Source organism: Ornithorhynchus anatinus, chromosome X5 (genome assembly GCF_004115215.2).
Source record: "Ornithorhynchus anatinus isolate Pmale09 chromosome X5, mOrnAna1.pri.v4, whole genome shotgun sequence".
Taxonomy (NCBI): domain Eukaryota; kingdom Metazoa; phylum Chordata; class Mammalia; order Monotremata; family Ornithorhynchidae; genus Ornithorhynchus; species Ornithorhynchus anatinus.
Window position 1 is genome coordinate 69,828,817 of NC_041753.1, and position 12,976 is coordinate 69,841,792.

General features: G+C 52.4%; 1 protein-coding gene across 2 annotated transcripts; it reads left to right on the forward strand.

The window, feature by feature from the left end:
• On the forward strand, positions 1 to 12,481 carry LRRC2 (leucine rich repeat containing 2). Of its 2 annotated transcripts, none has more exons than XM_029055923.2 (5): positions 1 to 137; positions 3,892 to 4,074; positions 4,747 to 4,909; positions 11,347 to 11,557; positions 12,270 to 12,481. In XM_029055923.2, the coding sequence occupies exons 3-5, from the start codon at positions 4,785 to 4,787 to the stop codon at positions 12,432 to 12,434; spliced, it is 501 nt and encodes a 166-aa protein (XP_028911756.1). In that variant the 5' UTR covers positions 1 to 137; positions 3,892 to 4,074; positions 4,747 to 4,784; the 3' UTR covers positions 12,435 to 12,481. The 2 variants fall into 2 exon arrangements, with proteins under 2 accessions (XP_028911756.1, XP_028911757.1); XM_029055924.2 differs by having other exon boundaries at positions 3,946 to 4,074.
• The last annotated feature ends 495 nt before the right edge of the window (positions 12,482 to 12,976 follow it).

Below are 12,976 nucleotides of genomic sequence, written 5' to 3' on the forward strand. Positions count from 1 at the left end.
CCAAAATAGTCCGTGAGCGTAATGTCTCCGGGAACACCGTGTCAGACGTAGCTGGGCCTGTAAACACCCCCGGCCTCCGACACCCCCTTTAGACCCCTCTCTGCGGCGGAGCGGCTACTTTCTGGACGCCCTCCTTGGTGAGTGGTCTCTGGGGGGGGTCACTTGACGTAGGCCGGGGACACTAGAAACCGTCGGGGACGAGGGCAGGATTTTGGGTGGGGGGAAGGTCGTCCATCACAGAGGAGCCTGGGGTGGGGGGAGATGAAAATCCTAATGATAAATCGAGGCGTCTGTCAAGGCCGGGCTACATGCTGAGCGTTGGGGTCGACGGCCGGTGGCGAGCGGGGGCCGTCTCTCTTTCTTGCTGGGTTTGGACTTGGCCGAGCGCTTAGTACAGTGCCCCGCGCCCGGGAAGACGGGCGACCGAATGCAGGGAGCGCTGGCCGAGGGCGGGGCGCTGCGCTGAGCGCTGCGGAGAGGACGAGAGGGAGAAACATTCCCTGCCCGCGAGGACCTGAGAGTCCAGAGGGAGAAACAGACAGGAAAAGAAATGCGGGAATGTGGATATACTAGAGACCCCAGGGCTGGGAGTCAGAAGTCCTGGGTTCGAATCCCGCCCCTTGCCAGCTGGGTGACCTTGATCGAGTCCCTTCCCTTCTCCGGGCCTCAGTTTCCTCCTCTGTCCAATGGGGATGGAGTCCGGGAGCTCCTCGGGGGACCGCCTGATGACCTTGTCTCTCCCCCAGCGCTTAGAACAGTGCTCGGCACCTAGTAAGCGCTTAACAAATACCATCATCATCATCATCATTATTATTATTATTATCACTCAGTCTCCGCCCCCTGTGGGGATCCCGGTCTAAATAAGAGAGAGAACCGGGATTTTACCAAGACACAGGCAGGTCTTTTCCAGCGCTTAGTACAGTCTCTGGCACGTAGTAAGCGCTTAACAAATATCACTATGATTGACATTAATATTATTGATATTAATTAATCATTGACAATATTATTATTATCAGTAGATGAGGAGACCTGGAACTCAGAGCGTTTAAGCGGTCTCTCTGTTCTTCCGTCGTCCTCTACCAAGCGCTTAGTACAGTGCTCTGCACACATTAAGCGCTCAATAAATACTACTGAATGAATGAATGACAGAAAAGTTGGACCCGGTCCCCGTCCCCCGTGGGGCTCCCGGTCCCCATCCCCATTTTCCAGAGGAGGAAACTGAGGCCCGGAGAAGGGAAGGGACTCGCCCAAGGTCACCCAGCAGACACGTGGCGGAGCCGGGATTCGAACCCCGGTCCTCCGGCCCCCAGCCTCTTTCCGCCAGGCCGCCCCGCTTCTCACCTGATTGACTTGTATCGATCCCAACGCTCAGCACAGCGCTTGTCGAATGGTAAGGGCTCGACAAGCAGCGCGGCCTAGTCGCTAAAGCCCAGGCCTGGGAGTCAGGAGGACCTGGGTTCGAATCCCGGCCTCTGTCCCTTGTCTGCTGGGTGACCTTGGGCGAGTCCCTTCACCTCTCCGGGCCTCAGTTTCCTCCTCTGGAAAATGCGGATGGAGACCGGGAGCCCCAAGGGGGACGGGGATTGGGTCCAACCTTTCATTCATTCATTCAGTAGTATGTATTGAGCGCTTACTGTGTGCAGAGCACCGTACTGAGCGCTTGGGAGGGGACCAAAGAACGACAAACAGACGTAACCACTCGATCGTCTTCACTGAACCCTCACTGTGTGCCGAGCACTGTACTAGGCACCAGGGAGATCATCCAATCGGCCGGTGACATTTATTGAGCGCTCCCTGTGCGCCCGAGCACTGTACTGAGCGCTGGGGAGAAGACGACGGAAGAACAAACAGACCCGTTCCCTGCCCACAGTGACCTGACGGTCTGAAGTGCTTAGAACAGTGCTTTGCACGTAGTGAGCGCTTAACTAAACACCGTAATTCTGATTATCAGTAAAGGAGGAGACGGACAGAAATTGGTTGGGTCGGGTGAGCTTGGATCTCCCCCAGTGCTTAGCACAGAGCCCAGCACGTAGTAAGCGCCTAACAGATACCTTCAAAAATAAAATAAAACAATTAAAAGAGAAACCGAGCGCTCAATGAATACTACTGAATGAATTGAATTAATGATTTAAAGCATTTAATGATTCAGTAATGATAATCGTAGTTATGAGGGGGTTTGCGAAGCGCTTACTATGTGCCAGGCACTGTTCTAAGCGCCGGGGGGGGGGGAATACAAGGGGAATTAGGTCGTTCCCCCGTGGGGCTCCCAGTCTTCGTCCCCATTTTCCAGATGAGGTCGCCGAGGCCCGGAGAAGGGAAGCGACTCGCCCGAGGTCACGCAGCAGTCGAGCGGAGGAGCCGGGATTAGAACCCACGACCTTCCGACTCCCGGGCCTGTGCTCTATCCACTCTGCCTTGCTGCTTCATTAAATTTAATGATTTAAGGCATTTAATAATTTAATGATTTAAAGCATTTAATGATTTAAAAAAAAAATCGAATGATTGAATGATTTAAAACCTTGAATGATTGAATGATTGAGAGCACTGAATGATTGAGAGCACTGAATGATTGAATGACTCAAAGCACTGGATGATTGAATGATTGAAAGCATTGAACGATTGAATGACTGAAAGCATTGAATGATTGAATGAAAGCATTGCATGATTCAGAGCACTGAATGATTGAATGAAAGCATTGAATGATTCAAAGCATTGAATGATTCAAAGCATTGAACGATCGAATGATTGAAAGCGTTGAATGATTGAAAGCATTGAATGATCGAATGATTGAAAGCATTGAATGATCGAATGATTGAAAGCATTGAATGATTGAAAGCAGTGAATGATTGAATGATTGAAAGCACCGACTGATTGAGAGCATTGAATGATTGAAAGCATTGAATGATTGAATGATTGAAAGCGTTGAATGATCGAATGATTGAAAGCATTGAATGATTGAAAGCAGTGAATGATCGAATGATTGAAAGCACCGAATGATTGAAAGCAGTGAATGACTGAATGATTGAAAGCACCGACTGATTGAGAGCATTGAATGATTGAAAGCATTGAATGATTGAAAGCATTGAATGATCGAATGATTGAAAGCATTGAATGATTGAAAGCAGTGAATGACTGAATGATTGAAAGCACCGACTGATTGAGAGCATTGAATGATTGAAAGCATTGAATGATTGAAAGCATTGAATGATTGAATGATTGAAAGCATTGAATGATCGAATGATTGAAAGCATTGAATGATTGAAAGCAGTGAATGATTGAAAGCACCGAATGATTGAAAGCATTGAATGACTGAATGATTGAAAGCACCGACTGATTGAGAGCATTGAATGATTGAAAGCGTTGAATGATCGAAAGCACCGAATGATCGAAAGCACCGAATGACTGAATGATCGAAAGCACCGAATGATCGAAAGCACCGAATGACTGAATGATCGAAAGCACCGAATGATCGAAAGCCCTGAATGGCTGAATGACTGAAAGCATTTAATGATTTAACGATTGAAGTCGTTTAACGATTTACGGATTGAAAGCATTGAATGGTGGAAAGCTTTGAATGATTGAAAGCATTGAATGATCGAATGACTGAAAGCACTGAATGATTGAAAACATTAATTATTGAACGATTGAAAGCACTGAATGATTGAAAGCACTGACCGATTGAAAGCATCGAATGATTTAATGATTGAAAGCACTGAAACGATTCAACGCTTTGAACGATTGAAAGCACTAAATGATCGAAGCGTTGAATGATTGAAAGATTGCAGTCATTTGATGATTTAAGGAGTGAAAGCATTTAATAACGGGACGATCGAAAGCGCCGAATGATGGAAAGCATTTAACGATCGATGGCATTTAACGATTTCGTATTAGACCGGTCATGGGGACGATTTAACCATCGGAACCATCTGATGATTTCAATCGAAGGATTTAAAAGAACGTGTCTCCCTTGGCGTCTCCGGCACGGACACCTTCTGGAACCTTCGCCCTTGAGGGCCGCCATCCCGGGGCCGGAATCCCGGGGCCGCAATCCCGGGGCCGGACTATAAATCGAGGGTGAGCTCAGCGTTGGGATGATGTGTTTATTTCTAAAGATACCGACCCTCTCCCCTTGGGGACACGGGCCAGGTTCCCTTGAGTCCTTCGAATTCGGGCCCTGTCAACCGAGGCCATTTACTGAGCGCTTCCGGGGAGGGAGGGGGCCGAACGCGGGGCTGAGCGCTGGGGAGAGGGCCCCAGGACGGGGTCGGGAGGCAGGTCCGTCGCCCAAGTGAGCCGGGTCCCCATCCCTCCCGCGCCCCCGCTTTCCGGCCCCTCCGTTCATTGGTTCGCTGGGCTTTATCGAGCGCTTCCTGGGTGCTGAGCACTGTACTGAGCGCTTGGGAAGTCCAACTGGGCAGCAGAGAGAGACCGTCCCTGCCCGACAACGGATTTACGGTCTAGAAGACTCCACGTCCCCACTTCCCGTCCCCCCCACACCTCCGCTTCACGGCCTAGCGGGTCGAACCCGGGCCGGGGAGGCGGCCGTCCTGGGTTCTAATCCCGCCTCCGCCCCCTGTGTGACCTTGGCCTAGTCCCTTCCCTTCTCCGGGCCTCAGTCTCCCCCTCCGTCCCACGGGGATGGAGGCCGGGAGCCCCCCCGGGGGGACGGCCCCGCGACCCCGGATGCTCGGAACGGCGCTCGGCACGTAGTAAGCGCCTAACCCGTCCCGCCCCCGTCGTCGGCAGCCTCCCCCCGCCTCCGGCCGACCCCCGCCGGCGCGGCGATGGGGCACGAGGTGGTCGTACTGGACGTCTCCGTCCTCAGAGGACTGTGGGAGACGCGCGTCAGGAGGCAGACGGAGCGGCAGAAGAAGGAGGCCGAGCGGCTGGAGCGGAGCGCTCTGCACAGGTCAGGAGCCGAAATGAGGGGACGGGCCGGGGGACGGGGGACGGGGGGGGGTCCCCTCTCTCCCCCCCCTACCCGAGCAGCTCCCCGTGGGCAGGGAATGGGCCTGCTTAATGCTGTACTGGACTCCTCCAAGCGCTAACTCCTAATAATAATGTCGGTATTTGTTAAGCGCTTACCATGTGCAAAGCACTGTTCTAAGCGCCGGGGGAGATACGGGGTCATCAGTTCGTCCCACTTGAAGCGCGCCGTTAGTCCCCATTTTACTCTACGCCCGGTGAGCGCTCAGTAAATACGCTCACCGACTGGCCGCCCTCCCCAGGCCGTGAGCTCACTGTGGGCAGGGAGATAATAATAATAGTAATAATGTTGGTTAAGCGCTTACTACGTGCAGAGCACTGCTCTAAGCGCCGGGGGAGAGACGGGGTCATCGGGTGGTCCCGCGTGAGGCTCGCAGTTCATCCCCATTTTCCAGATGAGGTCACCGAGGCCCAGAGAAGGGAAGTGACTCGCCCACGGTCGCCCAGCTGCCGCGTGGCAGAGCCGGGATTCGAACCCGCGACCTCTGACTCCCAAGCCCGGGCTCTTTCCCCTGAGCCACGCTGCTTCTTCTCCTGGTAATAGGCGCCTACTAGGTGCCGAGCACCGTTCTAAGCGCTGGGGGAGAGACAAGGTCATCGGGTCGTCCCCCCGGGGGGCTCCCGGTCTTCATCCCCATCTTCCAGACGAGGTCGCCGAGGCCCAGAGGAGGGAAGTGACTCGCCCACGGTCGCCCAGCTGGCAAGCGGCGGAGCCGGGATTCGAACCCACGACCTCGGACGCCCAAGCCCGGGCTCTGTATGCTGCGCCGCTTCTCTAGCGTCCTCTCCCCGGCGCTCCGCACAGAGTTGCGCGCTCGATCAGTACGGTCGAATGAGTGAGCCCGGGGCCTGGGGGGTCGGAGGGCGTGGGTTCGAATCCCAGCTCTGCAACTTGTTGGCTGTGTGACCGTGGGCGAGTCACTTCGCTTCTCTGGACCTCAGTGACCTCATCTGGAAAATGGGGATGGAGACAGGGAGCCCCTCGGGGGACAACCTGATGACCCTCTACCTCCTAGCGCTCAGAACAGTGCTTTGCACATAGTAAGCGCTTACCAAATACCATCATTATCAACAAGCACCAACATTATTTACTGATTATTCTCTGGGCCTCAGTTCCCTCAGCCGGGGCCGCCCTGCTGACCCCCAGCGCTTAGAACAGGGCTTAGGCACCAAGTCGGCGCTGCACGGATGCCCTCCCGGAGCGCTCAGTACAGCGCTGCACGGATGCCATCACGGAGCGCTCGGGACAGCGCTGCACGGATGCCCTCCAGGTAGCGCTCAGTACAGCGCTGCACGGACGCCCTCCAGGGAGCGCTCAGTACAGCGCTGCACGGATGCCAACCCGGAGCGCTCGGCACAGCGCTCTGCGCACAGGAGGCGCTCAATAAATAGGACTGAACGGTGACCAAGGCCGGATTTTCCCTCCGAAGCCTTTTCCCATCATGCTCGAAGCCCCCTGGGTGATTAGAATATGCAAATGAGCGCAGAAGCCCCCCCCGCGAAGGAGAACATGCAGATGATATGCAAACGAGCCTCCCCTCATTAGCATATGCAAAATCGAGGCCTAGAAGTTGGGGAGAAGATTTTCATTTCCCCCCCGCCCCCAACAGATTTTTCAAGGTTTCCCGCCTCCCAGTAGTCACCGGTTCGGTTTAATGGTACTTACTGAGCGCTCCCTTTCGTCCATTCAATCCTTTAATGGTATTTATTGAGCGCTTACTGGGGGCGGAGCGCTGGACTGTACTGAGCGCCGGGGAGAGGCCACTACGGCGATCAACAGACACATCCCCTGCCCACAACGGGGTTATTCATTCGTTCAGTCCTTTCATGGTACTTATTGGGCGCTTCTTTTCCTCCATTCCTTCCATCGGTTGGATTTATTGAGCGCTTACTGGGGGCGGAGCGCTGGACTGTACTGAGCGCTGGGGAGAGGCCACTACGACAATCAGCAGACTGTAAGCCCGTCGATGGGCAGGGAATGTCTCTGTTGCCCAATTGTCCATTCCAAGCGCTTAGTCCAGTGCCTCTGCACACCAGTAAGCGCTCAATAAATACTATAGAATGAACAAACACCATCATCATTATTATTATAACGCCATTTCCACATAATGCGACTCTTTGGCAACTATTTGTTGCCGATTTGCACTTTCCAAGCGCTTAGTACAGTGCTCGGCACACAGTAAGCGCTCAATAAATACTATTGAATGAACAAACACCATCATCATTATTATTATAACGCCATTTCCACATAATGCGACTCTTTGGGAACTATTTGTTGCCGATTTGTATTTTCCAAGCGCTTAGTACAGTGCTCGGCACATAGTAGGTGCTCAATAAATACTATTGAATGAACAAACACGTCGTTATTACGATTATGATAACGCGATTCCACAAAATGCACGCTTTGGGAACTATTTGTTGCCGATTTGCATTTTCCCAAGCGCTAGTACATGTGCACATAGTAGGCCCTCAATAAATGCTACTGAATGAACAAACACATCACTATTCTTATAATAACGCCTTTTCCACATAATGCGACGCTTCGGGAACTATTGTTGCCGATTTGTATTTTCCAAGCGCTTAGTCCAGTGCTCTGCACATAGTAGGCCGCTCATAAATACTATTGAATGAATGAATGAATGGTATGAATGAATGAATACGCGGCCCAGGCGCCTTCTAGCAAACACTGCCGTGCTGTCTCAGCGCCACCTTGTGGCGGGAGCGAGGAACGGCGGGTCCCTACACAGAAGCCCCTTTTCTTTCTTTCGTTAATTAATTAATCAATTAATTAATCAGTCCATCAATTAATTAATCCCTCCCTCCCTCCCTCCCTCCCTCCATTCGTATAGCCCCACGTGGGACAACCTGATTCCCCTGTGTTTACCCCAGCGCTTAGAACAGTGCTCTGCACATAGTAAGCGCTTAACAAATACATTATTATTTATGGAGCGCTTCCTGGGCACAGAGCACCGTACTAAGCACTTGGGAGGATCCCATTCAGCAACGATCAATTCATCAATTCATTCATTCATCAATTCATTCATCGATTCATTCACTCATAATAATAATGTGGGTGTTTGTTAAGCGCTTCCTAGGTGCCGAGCACTGTTCTAAGCGCTGGGGGAGAGACAGGGTCATCGGGTGGTCCCCCGTGGGGCTCACGGGCTTCATCCCCATTTGACAGAGGAGGCGACTGAGGCACAGAGAAGTTACATCCCTCCATCCATCCCTCCATCCTTCCATTCATTCAATCGTATTTATTGAGCGCTTACTATGTGCAGAGCACTGTACTGAGCGCTTGGAACGGACGATTCGGCAACAGATAGAGACCAGCCCTGCCCAAGGACGGGCTCACAGTCTCCTCCATCCATCCCTCCATCCCTCTTTTCATCCATCCATTCGTACTTATTGAGCGCTTCCTGGGTACAGGGCACTGTACTAAGCACCTGGGAGAATGCAATTCAGCAACAGAGATAATCCCTGCCCACACTGGCCTCACCGACCGGAGTGAGTGTGTGTGTTGGGGCACAGGCACCCAAAACAGTCATTCAAGGGTATTTATTGAGCGCTTCCTCTGGGCAGAGCACTGTCCTAAGCGCTGGGGAGAGTCCACTACGACAAGAAACAGCCACCTCCCTGCCCACAACGAGCTGTCGGTCTAGAGGGGGAGACTGACAGGAATCCAGATGGATAAATAAATAGATAAATAAATATTTTTCCTTTACGGTGTGTGTTAAGCGCCTACTCTGTACCGGGCCCTGTACTAAGCGCTGGGGTGGAGACAAACCAATCGGGTTGGATCCAAGCCCTGTCCCACGTGGAGCTCCCGGTCTCCATCCCCATTTTACAGAGGAGGGAAACTGAGGCATAAGCTTCCTCCATCCTCCCTCCTCTCATTCCCTCAATTTCCCAATTTACTGTTTTCTCTTTCTCCGTGTCTCTCTTTCTCTCTCAATTTCTCTCGCTGTCTCTGTCTCTCTGTCTCTTTCTTTCTGTCTCTCTCTGTCTCTGCCCCTCTCTCTCTGTCTCTCTGCCCCCTTTTTCTCTGTCTCTTTATCTCTTTCCCTCTCCGTCTCTCTTTCCCTCCTCTCTGTCTCTCTCCCTGTCTCTCTGTCTCTGTCTCCCTCTCTTTGTCTCTCCCTGTGTCTCTGTGTGTTTCTCTCTCTCTGTCTCTCTCCCTCTCTTTTTCTCTCTGCCCTCTATCTCTCTCTGTCTCTGTCTCTCTCTGCCTCTCTGTCTCTCTGTCTCTGTCTCCCCCTCTTTCACTCTCCCTGTCGGTCACTTTCTCTCTTTCTCTCCCTGTCTCTCTCTCTCCCTTTTTCTCCCTCTTCCTCGGTCTCTTTCATTCTCTGTCTCTCTTTCCCTCCCTCTTTCTCTCCCTCTCTCTCTGTCTCCCTCTCTGTCTCTTTCTTTCTGTCTCTCTCTCTCTCTCCTCTCTTTCTCTCTCTCTGTTTCTCTCCCCGTCTCTGTCTCCCTCTCTTTGTCTCTTTCACTCTCTCTGTCTCCCTCTCTGTCTCTTTCTTCCTGTCTCTCTCTCTCTCCTCTCTTTCTCTCTCTCTGTTTCTCTCCCTGTCTCTCTGTCTTTCTCTCTCCCCCATCTCTCTCTCTCCCTCTGTCTCTCTTTCACTCTCCCTGTCTCTGTCTCCCTCTCTTTCGCTCTCTCTGTCTCTTTGTCTCCCTCTCTGTCTCTCCCTGTCTCTGTCTCTTTCTCCCTTTCACTCTCTATCTGACTCTCTCTTCTCTCTGTCTCTGTCTGTCTCTTTCTCCCTTTCACTCTCTATCTCTTTCTGTCTCTTTGTCTTCCTGTCTCTCTCTTGCTCTCTTTCTCCCTTTCACTCTCTCTCTCTACTCTCCCTGTCTCTCTGTCTCTCTGTCTCCCTCTCTTTCTCTCTCCCTCTCCCTCTGTCTCTCTCCCTCTTCCTGTCTCTGTCTCCCTCTCTTTCTCTCTCTTCCTCTCTCTCTCTCTCTCTTCCTCTCTTTCTTTCTCTCGGATTCTCTTTCTCTCCCTGTCTCCCTGTCTCTGTCTCCCTCTCTTTCTCTCTATGTCTCTCTTCTCTGTCTCTCTTTCTTCCCTTCACTCTCTGTCTCTTCTCTCCCTGTCTGTCTCTGTCTCCATTTCTTCGTTTCTTTCACTCTCCCATCACTGTCTCTCTCTGTCTCTTTCTCTCCCTGTCTCTCTGTCTCACTCTCCCGTCTCTCCCTGTCTCTCTCACTCTCTTTCTCCCTTCCCTCTTTATTTGTCTCTCTCTTCTCTCCCTGTCTCTTTCACTCTCTCTGTCTCTGTGTCCCTCTCTTTCTCTCTCTCTCTTTCTCTCTCTCCCTGTCTCTCTGTCTCCCTCTCTGTCTCTTTCCCTGTCTCTCTGTCTCACTCTGTCTCTCTCTCCCTGTCTCTCTCGCTCTCTTTCTTCCTTTCACTCTCTGTCTCTTCTCTGTCTGTCTCTGTTTCCCTCTCCCTCTGTCTCTCTTTCTTTGTTTCTTTCACTCTCCCATCTCTGTCTCTCTCTGTCTCTTTCTCTCCCTGTCTCTCTGTCTCACTCTCTGTCTCACTCTCTGTCTCTCTCCCTGTCTCTCTCCCTTTCACTCTCTATTTGTCTCTCTCTTCTCTCTCTGTCTCTTTCACTCTCCCTGTCTCTGTCTCCCTTTCTTTCTCTCTCTGTCTCCTGTCTCCCCCTCTTTCTCTCTTTCACTCTCTTTCTCTCTCTGTCTCCCTCTCTGTCTCTGTCTCTGTCTTTCTCTCCCTGTCTCTTGTCTCCCTCTCTATCTCTCTTTCACTCTCCCTGTCTCACTCTGTCTCTCTCCCTGTCTCTCTATCTCTCTCTCTGTCTCGCTCTCCCTGTCTCTCGCTCTCTTTCTCCCTTTCACTTTCTGTCTCTCTCTTCTCTCCCTGTCTCTCTCTCTTTCTCTCTGTCTCTCCCTCTGTCTCTCTCACTCTCCCTGTCTCTGTCTCCCTCTCTTTCACTCTTTCTCTCTCTGTCTCTCTCCCTGTCTCTGTGTCTCTCTCTGTCTCTGTCTCTCCCTGTCTTTCTCTCGCTCTCTTTCTCCCTTTCACTCTGTCTCTGTCTCCCTCTCTTTCTCTCTCTGTCTCTGTCTTTCTCTCCCTGTCTCTGTCTCCCTCTCCCTCTTTCTGTCTCTCTCTGTCTCTTTCTCTCCCTGTCTCTCTGTCTCTCCCTGTCTCTCTCTCTCGCTGTCTTTCTCCCTTTCACTCTCTGTCTCTCTCTTCTCTCCCTGTCTCTCTGTCTCCGTCTCCCTCTCTTTCTCTCCCTGTCTCTGTCTCCCTCTCTTTCTCCCTTCCCCCCTCTCTGTCTCTCTCCCTGTCTCTCTGCCTGCATCTCTCTGTCTCTGTCTCCCTGCCGGGCCCAGGATCAAGGAGGAATGGGACGTGGCACGAGAACTGAGGAATCGGGGCCCCCACGGGGCTGCCGGTGCCCAGAACGTCCTGTTCATAGCCGGCGGCGGAGACAAGTTGTCATCCGGGGATGATCAGTACAGCCTCCCCGGCCCCGGCCTTGGGCCCGCTCGGGACAGAGACCGGAGCAAATTCGTCTTCGAACTAACCGGCGAGCAGTGGACGGTAGGTGGTTTTCTTTTACGGCCGTCCTTAGGCGCTTACTCGGTGCCAGACACTGTACTAAGCGCTGGGGGAGATACTAGATAGTCAGGCTGGACCCAGTCCCTGTCCCCCACGGGGCTCACCGTCTCCATCCCCATTTTACAGAGGAAGGAACTGAGGCCCAGAGAAGGGAAGTGACTTTCTGCTTTTTCATGGCATTGGTTAAGCGCTTACTACGTGCCAGGCACTGTACTAAGCGCTGGGGGAGTTTGGCTGGACCTAATCCCTGTCCCCCACGGGGCTCACCCATTTACCAGAGGAGGGGACTGAGGCACAGGGAAATGCAGTCTCCTTTCTTTAGTATCTGTTAAGCGCTCACCTACTTAAGAACGGTGCTCGGCACTTAGTAAGCGCTTAACGAATATTATTATTACTAGGCACTGTACTAAGCGCTGGGAGAGCTCCAAGCCTATCAAATTGGACCCAGTCCCTGCCCCGGGGGGGGCTCCCCCCTTTAAGCTCCATTTCACAGATGAGGAAACCGAGGCAGGGGGAAGTGCAATGACTCGGCCGAGGTCACGCATGTGGCGGAGCTGGGTTTCGAACCCGGGGCCTTCTGACTTTCCGCTTAAGCCGTGCTGGGCCCATCCCGGCGCTTAGTACAGTGCCCGGCACCGTTATTAATATTATCATTACTATTATTAGTAACCCTTTGGCTCCCTTTGCCTTCCAGGAGTTTCCGGAGGCTCTGAGGAAGCAGGTTCACCTGCGGGAGTGGAACGTGAGGAGCACCTCGATAACCACCATCCCTCCCTACATCGAGAACTTCCTGGACGTCACGGTGCTGACGCTGTCCCAAAACCTGATCAGCCACCTCCCGGCCCAAATCGGTGGGTGACAGCCCGCGGACCTTGGGTTCTAATCCCGCTCTGCCCCTTCGTCTGCTGGGTGACCTTGGACTCCGTCCCTTCCCTTGTCTTAGCGCAAGCAGGGCGGCCAGCGGAAAGAGGCCGGGGCTGGGAGTCAGAGGACTGGGTTCTAATCGTTACAAAGTAATGTAAATTCATTACAAAGTTGGACACTCATTCATTCATTCATTCATTCATTTTCATTCGTGGTATTTATTGAGCGCTTCCGGGTGCCGAACACTGTACTAAGCGCTGGGGAGAGGGCGATATCACAGTAAACAGCCCCATTTCTGCCCTAAACGAGCTGATAGTCTAGAGGGAGAGACAGGAATAGGAAGAAATTCAGTACAGAGTGGGACATTCATTCATTCATTCAGTGATATTATTGACGCTTTCCGGGTGCCCGAACACTGTACTAAGCGCTGGGGAGAGGACGAACAGAATGATAAAGAGACCCATTTCCTGCCCACAACGAGCTGACAGTCAAGAACAGTGTCAAACCACTCACTTGTCCCTCGAGCTCGTCTATCCC